Below are 16,150 nucleotides of genomic sequence, written 5' to 3' on the forward strand. Positions count from 1 at the left end.
ATGCTTGTGCACGGAAAAATGGAATTCTTGACGCCAGCCCTTTGTGATGTCACATAGGGCACTGACTAAGGCTTTCCCAGCTTAATGACCCCCAGCCAGATTCTAGTTCCGCCGACTGAGATCGTCTTGCTTCTGCGCATTAACAAATACGTGGGCCCAACACACCATTAGCATTTAGCATGAAGCTAAAACCTTCCAAAAAAAAACAACTAAAAGCTGAAGTCGTCCACAGAGGATAGGAGAGTTAACAGAGTGAGGTTGCTAAACTGGGTATAATTACAATTGAATAGAGCCGATTATAAAATGACGACACACTCAGTTCATTGCGGAGACATGAAACTCGAAGACTCTTTGTGTGTGAAATCTTCAAACTGGCGAGGTGTCTCACATGGATTTTGCCCTTGATGGCCGCCAGCTTCTCCTGCGCGGCAGCCAGCTCTGCGTTGGCTTTGCTGAGAGCCTGGCGCTTGGGCTCCACCTCACAGTAGACCTGGTAGAACTTGACGATGTTCAGCACCCAGGAACACAGGCCGGCCGCCGCGTACGACTTGGACGCCACCAGATCCGGCTGGAACTCTGGATCCTGGGGGGGGGGGGGGGGGGGGCAAGAGCGAGAGAGATGAGTTGAGAGGGCGTTTTTTTTTTCTGGCAATGAAATGAAAAATGACCGTAAAAGTAGCATTCCAGTACAGTATTTAATTAAACTGTAGTTTATTCAAATTGACAACTTCTGCAGCAGAAATCACTCACTTCGCTCACTCCGCTCGTGAGAAACAAACACGGTTCCCAACAACCGGCAGAGCAATTTGTTCAATTTCATTTGCATGGGGGAAAAATTACAGATTGTGTTTGTCGTGTTTTTTTTGTGGCAAAGAGATTTACAATGTGTGTAAATCCAAGTTCCCGTGGCTGTTCAATCTGTCGGGGGGTGTGGGGGGTGGGGGGGGGCAGGCAGAGCAGCCGCCACTCGGCTGGTGGGGTAGAGGAAGCACTGTGACCGTGTTAGCATGCTAACACTAGCACCAACCTTCTAGCTAACCTGCTCCCAGCTTTATTAACACACTGGTGTGCATTTTTGCTTGTCTGTGCTGTCTTCACTATCCGTTACTACTTCTAAACTGATCTAAATGAAGGAGGAGGAGGAGAAGAAGAGGAGATTAAACACATTTAGCCTGAATTGGTTCCAAAGTGCCTCTTTTGGGAACCACAATCAAAGTATTCTAAAAGGAAGCAGGAAGTTTAAAATGCGCTATAAGGGTTTTTAACACTCTAAAGTACACAGTGTTGTTGTTGATGCCTGTTAAGCCAATTCCGGCAAGTTCCTGAGAAGAAGCAAGTGAAACTACCGACATGTTTTTGACATCAATGGATATTAATCACCAGCGTTAAAAGTTTTTTTTTTTTTTTTTTTTTTTAAGCGAAAAAAAAAAAAAATCCCTCTGCAACAGTCGTCTGAGAATTTAATGTGTGCAGTGAGCAAAGCAAATTTAGGCCGCGTTCCCCTATCCGCAGCGCCAACCTACCTGGTCTCCGCTCCACTGAGCTCCATAATCAGGGCGGCTGTTAAATTTGTGACGCTTAATTAAGCGACTGATTTTCTGTGGCTGTCATTTTCAAAGTTGGCGAGCCATAATGTGCCGCCGTCGACGTTGGTCCCGCCCTCGCCTAATTTATGACTTATTAGCCGAACTTGCTGAACGGCAGATGTGGCCCGCTGTGCGCTGTTGGAGTTGATTTTAATGGATGGAGAGCTTGGCAAGACGTAAATAAATAAATAAAACAATTAAATAGAGGTATGAAAAAGACGTTGGGAGCTGTAGCCAAACAAACACACGACCCTCCCACAACAGTGACTGTATAGTTCCCCAGGTTCACAATGTCATTGACTCAATGAAAGCAGTTCAACTGTGGAACAATGCACCCACACACATGGAACTAATAAGTGAAACATGCTTTCACAGAGCTAAGAGAATGGCTGAAAGCAAGACGACGGTGCTCACATGGACTTTGTAAACCATTTTAACTTTTTTTTGGGGGGGGGGTGTTTTCTGTTGCTATTTATTGTTCTAAATAGTGCTCTTTTTCCTCTAGCATTGTCTTTGTCCTCTAATCTCTGTGTTCAGAAAAGCCGCCTATGGACTGGTGTCAAAAATGAGCACATCTGCTAAAAACACGAGAGCAAAGCTGTCCACTGCGACGGCGTGAATGTATTTGTGACGTCCACATCAAGTAAAATAGACACATGAATACTTTATCAATCTCCGAGAGAAATTTGCATTTACAGCCGCTTGAAAAGATACAGAACAGTGTGCAATGTTTTGAACCGACTATATAAAAGAGAAAAATCTTAAAAATGAACATGAACGTAGAAGCTCACCTGCAGGTACGGCTGAATGGCCTTGAGGCAGGCCTCTGGGATGTTCTCCTTGTTGAAGTTCATCAGGGAGTCCAGGAACGCGTCCACCTTGGCCATCGTCACCTTCGCCGCCTTCCAGCTACGATCCTTGGGGACTTTGCCGCCGGGGGCCATCAGAACCATGACCGCCGCCGTGACGTTGGTCACCGCCACCACCGGGGAGCCGAAGGACTTCAACTCGGTGAGGTTGTTCTGGGTGATGAGCGAAGGAGGCGCAGTTAAATGAAGGTTTTTGGCGGGGGGGGGGCGAGTTTGAGGGAGGGGTGAGGGAGACGGATTAGGAGGAAGAAAGGAGAACCTGCGCCGACTTTGAGAAGACAACAGAGAATACTAATTAGGGCATCTTTAGAGAGCTCTGAGCAGCGATTGAACTGTCGGTTCTGCTTGTTTGAACAGCGAGCACCTTTTAAACACACAGGGTGTTTTTGAAAATCCCCCAGGCTGCTCGTAAACCTCGGCGAGATGTGGGGGATGAAGTCAAATGCTGCGCCAAACACAGCCGAGACATCATTTTTAGTGGGAAACCCAGGGTAAAGCCTGTGATTCAATAATCTTTTGTACAGTTCAAGGCACTGAGAGGGATTTAATTTATTCCACTGAAGCTTCGGGAAGAGAGAAGGAAAAGGAAGAAGAAAAAAAAAAAAAAACGAAATCAAACGGAGAAAAAGAACACTTGAAAAGAGAAGAGAGAGGAGGGAGGCGATGACGGAGCAAATCAATAAGTCGGAGGCTGATGTCGCGAGAGTGACTGACCTTATTGAGAGTGTTGAGGGCGTCCTGAGCGGCGAGAAGAGCTGGTTCAGCCTTCGCTAAGTCCTCCTCACAATCCCTCTGCTTGCCGCTGACCACCACAGCGATGGCCGCCACCTTTTGCTCCTCTTCGTCAGCGACTGCCTTCTCCTTGGACACCTTCTCCGTCTCTATCCCCACCACCTGGAGGACACAGCGCAATAAATATATTGCTGCGTTAGATAGTAGGTGGCTTAGCTTGAAAAGGAAAAAAAGACCTCCCTTTATATACACGATTCAGCCTCTTGATTTAATGTGCTGGTGAAAGGCGGTGAAAGCTCAGTTTAAAATGCTGACGTGAGTTCCAAACCACACCATTATACTTCAGTGTCACACACACTAGTTCAACATTGTGCCGTTCTAAATCGCGTGCTGCCATTTTTCTCTCACTGATACAGGGAACATTTGTACCCGCTACTTCATCTTCTTTCATTACTTACGGCTAGCTAACAACAAATGTAGCGCCTCAACCGGGAGCATGTTGGCAAGCTAGCAGATGCTACGAGCTAGCTTTACCTTTACGTTTTTTACATGCTGGTCACGCTGAAAACACTTTGCTCACTTGTCTCTTAAACACTATTTGGTTCAGACGTCCGCTGAACACTTGACTACCCTTGCCGCTACTCGTACGCTCGTAGATGCTTTTTGTGTGATTTACTGAACTTATAAAGCCTAATTTACACGTACATGCATTGAGGCGTTCATCCACATGAACTCATATTTATCCTTCTAAAGCCATTTAAGTCAGCAATTTCATGAGCCGTCTTTGATTTCAGATGATAAAAAACAACCTGTTTTGGAGCTATTTGCTTGACACCCTGCCGTGTAGCCAACATGAAGCCCAGCAGCAGAGCGTACATGTCTCTAAGTGCACGGTGATGAGGAGTAATTTGACAGAGGAAGAGAAGGGAGGAAATAGTTCCTGTCTGAATCTGCTCAGAACAAGGTAAGACCAGCACACCCCGCTGCAGTCCATTCACGCTCGGTCGAGTGTGACTGAGGACGACGCAGCAGCAGCAGCAGCAGCAGCAGCAGCAGCAGTATAACACAACTAGTGTTAATGCCTGGTTAAACCCCAACGTGTTCTCGCCTGGATCAGCTTGTCGGCGTCCTCGTTCTTCTGCTTCAGTTCCACCTCTTGAGCAGCCAGCTTGGCCTTAAGGTCATCCACCTATCACAGGATGAGGATCAGAGAGCAAGAGGTCAGGTGGCCCATCGACTTGGACTCATCAAACTTTCCTTTGTGGAAAGTTGGAGGGGAATCGTCGACACTCAGCGGTCGAGTCGGCTCCGTTACTCTCTGTCCTGTCGAACGTCAGGTTAAAATACTCCACGTCAGATTAATTCCTTCATTTTAAGACCATACCAGCTGTCTTCAGGGGGAAGGCGGCTTCACACCCTGGACAAGTCGGGGGTTTATCAAAAGAGCCACATAGAAAGACGAACAACCAGTCACCCTCATGCTCACACCTCACGGCCAGTTTAGAGTTTCCAGTCCACCTGGCCTTGCAGGTCTTTGGGCCCACACAGGCCCAGGGATCCACAGTGCTAACCACTGCAGGGGATTTTGTTCATGTTGTTCATGTGAGTTTTGGCTTCATTACATGAATGTATTTAAAGCCACATAAGAAGACTGGCACCAATCTAATGTTTGCCAACCATTAGGTAGGTGTAGTTACATGTCTTTGCTGACGCTGGGAATTTTGTTTTTCTTTTGAAAACTTTAGAAATTCTGCATCTCCACTGTTACGCTATCTCATAACACTCAAGGCATGGCAGTGTAATATCTCTCTTATCACTTTTTATCTTGTTAGGGGAATTTCACGTGTCAGCAGCGAATGAGAAGCACACACGTTTGGTGCTTCCTGCTGCACATTTGCAACTATTTCTTATCTCCTCCACCGACGGACGTGATTACGTCGAAAGATAGCGCGACTGAACGCCAGACAAGTTGTTGAGCTAAAAGATTCGGATCGGGGGTTGTTGTGTCGGGCAGATTAAGTTTGCGGTCAGAACAAAGGAAGATGTTCTGCACAAGCCGGCAAGAAATTGCTTGCGGGTGCTGGGCATAAGTTCAGGGCCATGCACCCACCGGTCACTTTATCAGGTGCAATACTGGAAGCTAACGGCTGTCGTAATCTAGTTCAGCTCGGAAACAAATGACGTGGTGTGACAGAAGCTTTGTTGAATTCTCTTGTTTTTACAATTTTGAATTTTTTTTCCTACAAAGTGAAATTTGAACTAAATCCATCCAAGAGATGAAGGAATTTAAAGGACGTGGTGAGTAGAGAGCAAAGGACTCAGCCTGTCGTCAATTATCTCCTTTGATTTCACTTACTGCTATAAGTAGCAATCAGTGCGTGTATCAAGGGCATTAATGAATCTATCACTACCGTCTGAGTCTGAATCTCCCAGCAAGTTGAGGAGGGGCGAAGCGGTTTTTTTTCCCTTTAAATCTTGCATGTGTTTTCTGAATTCCCATCCTCTTTAGATTGCATTTGTAATACAATCTCCGACAAGGCTCAGCGACAGTTTAACTCAAAGCTCAACATCTCCTCTATTCCTCAAAGCAATAAAGAGGATTCTGTGTGGATTGGGAGGGGGAAAAAAAGTCGAACAAAAAGCCCCACAAAGGCTCTAAACGTTGGGCGGATAACATTTTGAGCCGTGTGACCTTTATTCCAACGCCAGGAAAATAAAGGAAAAACCTTTGCCTGGTCAGGTAGATAAAGGAGGGCGTCGGAAAAAAAAAGATGAATGGCATGCAAATACGGAAGTAGAAAAAAAAAACGCTTTGGGATCAAGCGCTGTGATCGGCAACACTGATGCGCACACGTATTCAGACTCAAGTGCGCGCGCGCACACACACACACACACACACAGCATGGACGGTCGTAAAGAGAAATTAAAGGCGCTACAAACTCCTCATAACTCCCCAACAAATAGGGCTGTGCTTTCGCTGTCCGACTCCGTCAGAATGTTTCACCGGGGAAATAAGAGCAGACTGTTTTTCACGCTTGTCTTTCAGCTAATTAACAAACAAAATCAGACTAGGGGGAGGAGGAGGAGGAGCCCTTCCGGGGCTGCGGCGATTCTGCACCAAAAGATCCGGTCGAACATTAGACGAGCGCCGAGTGAGCCATCAACGTGATGAATGGCAAGCGAGGGGACGGGCGAGAAAAGGAGGAACTAATTGGTAGGAGACACGGCTGATGCTCAATATATCTGAGCCGCTGGTGTGTTTATCTGCCGCGGACGGAAAAGGCAGGCGGGCCGGAAGGGGGGGGGGAAACAGGGCTCTGCCCTTGATTAGCTTTATAAAACATCCTGCAGTTGCTCCTCACAGGTGAAGAAGAGCTGTCAGGATGCGGCTCGGGAGACGGCAGCCGTACAGTAGCGGCATCCAATAATAATGAGCAGGGTCGGCTGTCAGCGCCGAGGCTTCGGTTCTCGCCGAATCACGCAACCGAGCACAACAACAAAAACGACAGAAACAATATTACGTGGGGGAAAAAAAAAAAAAGGAAATATGTGATGTGCAGCGAGTGAAATTCCTCCCGTTTACCACTCAGCATCACACGCGGTGACACTCGCTGTCGTTCCGGAGTTCCGCGGAGGAAACGCCTACCACCGGTGCCGGGAGGTCCCTAATAAAGTCTCCAACCAGTCTGCCCATTCTGACCTCTGACCCCTGACTTCAACAAGGAATCATTTTCTCTGTCCGTTGTGGTTCTCTGGAAACGCTGGAGATGAAAGGATCCCGGCAGGTCAGCGGCTTGTGAAACCCTCGGAGCCGCAGTCGCCCTCCCCAGTCGGGTGCTCGCTCTCAACTTCAGCCACTCTTTTTTTCCACCACGTCCGCAACACTCAATGCATTTAGCTGCTGCCCTGTCATCGGACGATCAGCTGTAAGCGTTGCACAATTGGGACTGTGGGGCCACCACAGTCCCAATTATAATAGTATTGGCTGCTATTTGTGTTAAACCGATACATATAAATATTGTGCGGTTAAGAAAGCGATAGCTCAGCCTCTGCAGTAGCATGTTTGTGGTGAGCAGAAAGCAGATGATCAATGTGATTCTCAGTGAACTGCTCCTTTAAAGCCGACGCTGGGGCCGGACATCAGGCTTTAGCTTTGGCTAAAGTGCTTCGATTACACGTGACTCCGGTATCTCCTTCTCCCACTATTGCTATTAATACAACTGCCACCAATTAATGCGCGCACACACACACACACATGCACAGACACCACTATCCAAGGCAGCCGCAGCCAAAGGGAGGACACTGCATACACAAACCTAAAGAGGGAAAATAACATGGAACTAATGTGTCCTCTGGGGAGCAGATGAGTCATACACTAGCGTAGACCCCCCTGACACACACACGCGCACACACACACACACACACACACACACACAGATCCTTGGCTTTAACCATCCTTGTTTATTATGGCCACAGCAGCCCCTGGTGAGCCTGGGATTCTTCTGCACAGAATGTTAAATAAGAGCAGCAGCAGCAGCAGCAGCAGCAGCAGCCATCAGTTTGGACGCCCTAACAAACCCAAACAGTGCATTAAGGATTTCTTATTGAAGTAAAAGGCTGTGCTCTCTAATTAGAGAGCGCCTCAATTAACAGACACACAGTGTCCGCGTGTGTTTGCGCACGCGCCTCAGCTCATGTCTGCAGTAAACGGCTGCGGCAGAGGGGGGAAAAAAAAAAAGAAAAAATACGCTTTGAGGTCTCCTGCAAATTGATGTCACCAATGTGTAAAGAGTGTTTGTTCACGTGTGCGACTGGTGCCCGTCGCCTCCGTGTCGGCACGGAGGTGCACGGCCGGCTTATGCGTGCGCGCGTGCGTCCGTCATGTTAGGCCCACCGTAATCAGAGCGCTCGCACGTGCGCTCGCACGCACGCCGTGTTGCATAATTCATGCAGCTCAGCGAAAAAAAAACAAAAAGTGTGAAGATGGCAAACACTTGGAGAAATGGAGCCAGGTGGCGCTATTAGAGATGGAAGCATGGAGCGGGAGGCGGGACGGATTGAGCGTCAGGTATTTCTCCGCTCAGCCAAACGGCTGCACGGGGCCTAATCAGCTGCGTGCCGATGCAGTTGGGAGAGGCGGATAAGTGACTTGAGCCTATGAGCATTATAAACAATGCTGTTTGACTTCACCGTGGTCCAATAATTGGGGGGGTGGGGTCGTGGGGTGGTGGGATGGGGGGGTGGGGGGGCGTCGGGGGGGTGAGACAAATAAGGTCTGCGTCAGCGTCGTATCGTCGGGCTCGCCGTCGCCATTCACCGCCACTTTGATGATTTCTTCACTCGTTAGTTCGTTTTCGCTTTGATTGATTATGCTTGATATGTGCTTGTTTATTTTGCCGGAATGTTTTTATGTCCCAAAAGGTTTCGTTAAAGCGCTTGAAGAAGCAAATTCTCATCCGTCTGTTTTCACAAAGTTCATCGCAGGGCCACGCAGAGGGACAAAAAACACAAAACATCCACACTGCAGACGAGTCACATTTGCCAGTTGCCAGCCCAATGGGGAGAGATGCTCTTGGGCCAAGGAATCGCACCCACAACACCGTGGCTGTCAGGTAACAGCCATAATGACAGCCATCACCTTCCAGAATACAACCCGTTCAGTCGGTACTGAATGAACAAATATATAACACATATTTTCATACATTTTTTTTGGAAGCGTTGGATTAAAAGACTCATTGACACGATGCCAAAGAAGAGTTCAGACGCTGATTTTGTTCTTAACGCAGCACATACGTACACACACACACACACACACAAACACACACTGACAGCTCGTGCAGTTTCCTGGCTGTAAAATGTACGGAGCTGCTGAAATGTGATTGAGGATTTGCATTAACAAGCTTTTCACTTAAGTAACTGATGAGTGTGTTTGCTAACGGCTAATCCAAGGGCTTTACTAATCATATGGTTGATTTAGCACAGCTGCTTCAAGACTATTGAGGAATATAAATGTGGGGTTCATCAACGTTCATTAAGGAGCACGAGATGTACGCGAGATGCCTCCTCTCATACCTGTGCCGAGGTGCTGTTGAGCTTCTGCAGGCCGTTCTCCAGCCGCTCCATCTTGCTGGCCAGGTCTTTGCTCTTCTGGCCCAGCAGGCTGCGGTACAGCTTGATCTGCTCCAGGAAGGACTTGGGCGTGGTGTAGTTGTAGCGCCGCTCGTTGGCCAGATACTCCCTGGACTTGTGGTTGACGCTCGTGTGGACGTACGCCATGAACTTACTGACTGACTCTTTGACTTGGGGCTGCGAAAACGATAAATTAAAACAGCCGGTGAGTTAAAATGACGACGGTTCAGCAGATTTGCCCAAATGTCACATTTCCTCCAGGCTTTCGGTGCAGAAGGTGATTCTGCGAAGCCCCCCCAGCCGCACCCTTCAAATTAACATCCTGTTAATTGTGCCGTTAAATTGTACAGTACGGGAACGTGTTTCAACACCGTTTGTTCCGGCGGAGGGGAAAGGGAAATAACTTTTCTCACTTCGACATTCTCCACCTCCTGGAGGAACCTGAGGCTGACGGACTCCAGCGCCTCCTGTGGCCACTCGTGGAACCAGTCGATGGCTGTGCAGTTCACCACCGCCGGGAACTTTCTGCTGCGAACTCTCAGTTTATTACCCACTGGCGAGAAACACAGAGCCACCTGGAGCGCGCACACACACACACACACACACAGACACACAGACACACAGACACACACACAATTACACCAAGGATGTGGAGGAACAGAACGGTGTGCAACACAGCAGCGACATCACAGTCGTCTTCCGTTTCTCTGAACTGAGCGGATGCTGGAATTTCGTCTCTCATGGTCAAAGAGGGGGAAGCAGGCGGTGGGTTGGGGTTGGGGGGAGGAAAAAAAAAACTGTGAATTAATTATTTGCAACTACATCATTAAGCAAACAGAGCCCAAAGCGAGCGTGTGAATTAAACGAGCGCGCTGGGCTGCCGGCGCCGTCAGGACTGCGCTTCCCCGTCGGAGACAAACAGCTGGCTTGTTGAGACGCTCAGCCAGCTGCTCGCTACCATTAGACCGAGAAACAAACACGCAGAAGGCGCGCCCACAGACACGGGTGATGATAGCCTATAAACGCGCGGCCGCATGCATATTTCACGTCGCCGCTTGCCGCTCGGGCCGACCCAGAACGCTTTAATCCGGGCCGCTCTTTATCGCTCCGTATCGCCGAGGGTCTGTTTCAACCTGCCTGTCCCGCATCGCCGCACGAGCACGGCTCCGACGCCGCGCCTTCACCCCACCCTCGGTCACGGCCGCGCCAGGCGGAATTAACCTTTAGCCAGGGGTCAAAGTCTCGCTGCCGTGAGTCCTAATTGCCTCGCCTTCGCACTGCGGATCTAGTTCAAACAAGAGGGAGGGGGTGCATCTCGCACAGCAAACTGTTGGCGTGCACGAGGGGCAGAACCCTCGATCAATCAGGTAACCTTTCCCTCATGAGGACAGTATTACTGCACAGCTGCAAGTCTCAGCAACCACTGCATCGGGGGGGGCGATCCGAACATTATGGCATCACACAGTCAAAATCAAAGGACAGACTTCTCAGAGAGTTTTGCAAATGTTTGCATGACTTGTGGCACCTTTAGGTTTAGGTTTGGCTGAAGCCAAAAAGTGTACAACATCATTTAGAGTTAGAATAGAATAGAAAATAATGCCTTTGTTAAATTTACAAATTAGAGAAACATGCAGTGCAGTAGAGAAGCACAAATGATATGGTTTAAAAAGAAATTAAGAAATAAAGTAAAATAAACTATTTACGGTGTAATTTAAAAAAAAAAACAACGATTTACATCTATGGACAGTTCTTATGTCTGAATAATAGTCTTTGCATATGGTGCTGATGAGTTTGGTTGTTGTATTTTTAGAGTGAACGTAAAACTTTACGACTGTCCCTCACTGGCTGCCCGATAACTTTACGATTTACTTTACGGTCTTCTCCGGATCCGCGAGGTCCCAGGCTCAAATTCAATTATTGCGTTGCGTAAAGAGCTCCTCGATGTTTCCAGTGCGGGTTAAACAAATGTAAGTACAGCAAAGCAGAGTTGAGTCGAGGCGGAGTGGGGGGTGGGGGGGTTTCAGTTTCTTTTCCCCCTCCCCAAAACTGGATAGCTGGAGGTACCTCGCTAGCAACTGCAAACAACACACACACGCTGCGCACATTCATGAATTATTAACGTGTGAGTTTCTTCTTCTGTCTTCTCGAGCTCTGAAGTGATTGGATTTATTATAAATAAATATTTGGATTTTTAATGTCTTATGTCTCCTGCCAGGCAATCTTCTTAGGGTGCACCTGAGGCTGCCGGGTGGGAAACGCTGCGATTTTCTGAATCAGATCTGAATCACTTTTTTTTTTTTTTGGCGGGGGGATAGAAATCTTCCCCCAACAGTCGGACGGGAGTTTTGAAAGACCGAGAGTCCAACGGTTCGGAAAAAAAATACTCTGGGCGAGCCGGTGCCCGGGGGACTGGCCTCCGCATGGATTCACTCATCAGCTGGCGGTGGCGGGCGGCTCGGGCTAGGAGGGGGTGGAGGTGGTGGAGGTGGAGGGGGGGTGCATCCAGTAATAATGGCAGGATATACAGCCTCCTGGATTCCCTCTCTCCCCAGGGGGAAACAGTGGAGCGGCGGGTCGGGGAAATTATCTGCAGCTAAACGACGACTTCTCTGCTCCCGCCGGTGATTCATAACGACGCCCGGCGCCCGCCGAAAAAGAAGAAAGAAAAAAAAAAGCATTCAAGTTCATCTCCAAGTGTCGTAAAAAAAGAAAATTGTCCTTGGAGAGGCTTCATCATAAAGCCAGATGTTTATCCCGCATGTGAGGAGGGAGGGCGTTTTTTTTTTTTTTTTTTTTTTTTTTTTATCCGCACCTCGGTTGAATTAAAGTGCGAGACGGCGTGTTATTGCGACATTAGGAGAGAGAGAGAGAGAGAGAGAGAGAGAGATAGAGGGACAGAGAGAGAGGGGCGGAGATCAAACAGTGACAACGTTTTTTTGCTCCAGAGATTAATGGCCTCCCCGAGGACGGCCAACGGGAGCGGCTTTCACTCGGAAGATTAGCGGAGGAATGCAAAGAAACAAAGAGCACAATCATCTCTTTCTCTCTCTCTCTCTCTCTCTCTCTCTCTCTCTCTCTCTCTCTCTCTCTCTCTCTCTCTCTCTCTCTCTCTCTCTGTGTGACTCTCTCACCTTGAGCTGTCTGCGAACGCGGTCGATGAAGAACCTCCAGCAGTTTTCACGCGTGTCCATCAATCCTGAGCCGCGGACCTCTGGCCTGACGCTGCCAATGATGTTCTCCGCCTCGTCGTCGGCAAACAGCTCCGGAATCTCTCCTGGAATAGATCACACGGGGCTACGTTAGCGCGGTGAGGAGCTCCCGCAGCAGGCAGAGCCGGCCGGAGTGGAGCAAGACGCGACCGAAGTTTCTTTGGTCAGAAGTGAGCTTTGTGAAAACAGGCTGCGGCTGTTGTTGTATGACGAATGAGTACATTCCCACACGTACAGTTCAGGTTATTTCAGTCAGTGAAGCCTAAACGCTCATTTTTCACACTAATTCCATTTGCTTGTTACGCAGCAAATGACAGATGTGATCGAGAGGCTCCACAGTTGATCTTGATGACAAAACGATTATTTGAGCAAATACTCCTCGGGAGCAGTGCAACGTCGACACAATGTTTTCTTTTCAACGCCCTTGATCACATCAGAGCCTCCACAATATCCAATCTCCAGATATTAATTGTTTGCTCTATTATGCCTCATTCCAAATCTGGCCATACGCTTTTGTCAATGCATGTCACTTTAACTGTGTAATTATCCTCAAAATTTAAAATCTTTTTTTTTTTTTTTTAAATTGATGACTGATTGATTGATGGATGGATGTTGACAGAGGCAGAGCGCAGCAGCATAAATCCCAGTGCCTCAACTCCGCTCGCAATTCCTCACAGTGAAATATCGAGGCTGATGAGCGACGGCGCCGCAGGAATGCCAAGCAGCGATTTGCTGCTGTGGCAAAGCGAAAGCATTTTCTCCCTGGCGGTAGCATGACACTGTAATTAGCGGGGCCTGCCGTTACCCGATGCCAGCAGATCGTTGACCAGAACGAGGAACTTCTCGTCTGCCACTTGGGCGTCAGTCATTAGGAACACGGTGCCAACATTCTTCACGCCAGCTTTGATGTAGAGGGATGCCAGGTCACTCTGTAGCAGGGAGAGATGGGGAGGACAGAGCAGAATGTTGGTGTTGTACCAGACTCCTGTATTTAAGATGTTTAATGCTACATTGAGGAACGACGGCAGAATGTCGGTTTGTCTCAACATCAAGGCCGGATTTACACTACTGGGGCCTCAGTGGTGAATTCATATTTCTCGTCTACATCAAACTGGACTGGTGACTAACATCTGATATTTGCATTTACACCTGTTTAAACTTGGCTTATGAGAACACACATTATACATATAGAATGAATGTAGCTAATTAAGACTAAATGAATTGAAATAATGAAGATACTGTGCCTGTGTCACATTGTCAGTATGACTAATTATGCTCAGTGGCTGATATCTGATTCAAATCACATCTACTTCCTTATAGAAAATGTTTAAATCTGATTCGGCCATCTCCAGTTTCTGGTCCTTTTTTCGAGCTTTTATCCTCATTTTTTTAGATCCAAATTGAGTCACTTAAGCAAAATTAGATCAAAGTCACTATAGAGGGTTTTGAAGGCTGGATTTGCACTCCAATTCCAATTTGTAGCTTATATCCAATAATGTGGACTGGTGTGTTTACATCTACATGTAAAGGTGACCCTATGCTTGCATCAGCCCATTTGCACACATTTGATTTGGCTACCAGCCTGGAAAAGAAAGCAGGACTGTCCGGATTGTTCCAGGGAGGGATTTGAGCACCGACTGAATATAGCCTGCTGATTATAATAGACTGTAAAACTTAAAGTCAGGTTCATCATAGAACTTTCATCGTTAGTTCTGTTAAGGTGGAGGTAAAGACAGAAACCCTCATTAAAGCTGAAGTGTCTTATTTCATTCAGTCACTACATTTGTAATGACTGGTGACTCCCTGGGAATATCTGATCAATTTCTTTTACACTTATGATGCATCATCAAATGTTTGATATGTATCTGATTAATTTCTGCATCTGTACATTTTTATTTCTTGTTTAAAGGTTCGATCTGCGGCAGCTGAAAGGAAAACAAAACCCAGCATAAAAGCAGCTGAAGACACCTCTGCGTTTTTAATTATGACTCTACCCTTGCTGAGATGATTTAGAATTCTGAACAGATGACTCATAACGCCGCACAGGATGTGGTTTTCCGCAGCATGTTGTTTTTTTTCTTTTTTTTCTTTTTTGCATTTTCATTACTTTTTGACGTGCAACGCTGTTCAAACCTTGAGGTCAGCGATACTGTAGCCTTTTCTCAAGGTGATCTGGAAAACCTCCAGACTGGAGATGAAGGCAGCCAATCGGGTCAGGCTCTGCTTGCCACTGCCGCCCACTCCGACCAGCAGCGCGTTGCCCCGTGGAGACTCCAGGATTCGGTTGATGCGGCAGCTGCATGTGGAGGTGCAGACAGTCGGGGGAGGGAGATGTGTGAGGGCGGCAAGCCGGATAAAGACAATCTCTGACTCATGAGACAAACAAATACAGGTATTTTCAGTCTCTCTCTCTCTCTCTCTCTCTCTCTCTCTCTCTTCTGCTTTTAATGCCGCCTGCCTGCGCCCCCCTTCATTCACATGTAGCAGCACAGAATGCATCAAACGCAAAAGTGAAATCCACAACATTCTCGCAAAATACAAAAACATTGTGGCCACATTTTATTTTGTAAAATACCCCAAATATGACGTCCAAATTTGGACGCCCGCAGTCTGCACTGGTTAATTCCTGAACCGTTTTCACTCTGGTGCAGTTGTACTAGATGGCCTCGCTCACATTAGAAGTCTGGGCAGTATCGGGGGAACTGACAGCAGGGCAATATCTGTCATATCTGTCATCATACATCAGGGGTTTTTGGAGCAAGACATGTTCACACGTGTTGGAAATCCTCTAGCAGCACTGCAGGGTTGGACGACTGGACACAACTAACTGTCTGCATCTAAAAATCCAGCTCAGCAACGCCAGTAATGCAGGTCTGCTTCAGGCGTCTGGGTGTGATGTGCAAATAATTTGATTTATCCCCAACTTTATTCTTATTGTGAGTCTTCTGGTGGCAGCAGAAACACTCCAGTGCTGGTGAGCCATTCGGCGAATGTTTCTCGACTATTTAAAGGCTTTAATTGAAGATTATAAGAACGAGATTATATTTCTGTTGGACTTCACCACTAATTGCCTCGCAGATGTGTTTGCTCCTAATTGTTTTAAGATCAGAGTTTTGGGATGAATCAAAACGTTTTTAAAGCAATAAAAGTGTGACCAAAATGTGAAATCTGCTTAAGGAAAAGGGTTGAAGAAAACTCTGTGTTTGTAAACATACAGCATTTGTCCGGCTCGTTCCCACTGCATTCTCAACGACTGCATCACGGAAATGAGCTGTATGGTATTTTGCAAATGTTTGAGAAGAACTTTGATACCCTCTCCTTTAAATACCATTTCTGTGTTCTGTATCATCACAGTTACAGCTGAATCATACTGTATCAAGGATACAGATATTTTGTGTATTTGCTCAAATGGAGTCAGGTGAAGGCTCTTCATGACTGTGGCCTAATGAAGAGTGAATCCACGGATCTTACAGCGTATCTTGCAGGTGAACTCTTCGTAGGAACTCATGTTGCTGAATATAAAAGACATTTAAATTTTAGAGTGTTGTTCCTCCAAGGGGGAATTTTATTTCAGAATCACACAGCTTTCCTCGTAGGCCCCTATGATGTGTATACTTGCAGATTT

The 16,150-nt window shown here is 47.3% G+C and overlaps 1 protein-coding gene across 3 annotated transcripts in view; it reads right to left on the reverse strand.

Annotated features, from left to right (window-relative positions):
* dnah9 (dynein, axonemal, heavy chain 9) overlaps window positions 1-16,150 on the reverse strand; it is a 156,519-nt gene that overhangs the window by 58,417 nt on the left and 81,952 nt on the right. For all 3 annotated transcript variants that reach the window (XM_076033699.1, XM_076033698.1, XM_076033700.1), the window contains 9 exons: window positions 14,659-14,821; window positions 13,331-13,454; window positions 12,448-12,590; window positions 9,730-9,891; window positions 9,260-9,493; window positions 4,296-4,376; window positions 3,170-3,349; window positions 2,378-2,608; window positions 389-583 (listed from right to left, as the gene is read on the reverse strand). In XM_076033699.1, the coding sequence (XP_075889814.1) occupies window positions 389-583; window positions 2,378-2,608; window positions 3,170-3,349; window positions 4,296-4,376; window positions 9,260-9,493; window positions 9,730-9,891; window positions 12,448-12,590; window positions 13,331-13,454; window positions 14,659-14,821 (1,513 nt within the window). The remainder of the gene's footprint in view (window positions 1-388; window positions 584-2,377; window positions 2,609-3,169; window positions 3,350-4,295; window positions 4,377-9,259; window positions 9,494-9,729; window positions 9,892-12,447; window positions 12,591-13,330; window positions 13,455-14,658; window positions 14,822-16,150) is intronic.

This window comes from Nelusetta ayraudi, unplaced genomic scaffold, assembly GCF_046127955.1.
Source record: "Nelusetta ayraudi isolate G7.1 ecotype Tasmania unplaced genomic scaffold, CSIRO-AGI_Nayr_v1 ptg000042l, whole genome shotgun sequence".
In the NCBI taxonomy this organism is placed as follows: Eukaryota; Metazoa; Chordata; class Actinopteri; order Tetraodontiformes; family Monacanthidae; genus Nelusetta; species Nelusetta ayraudi.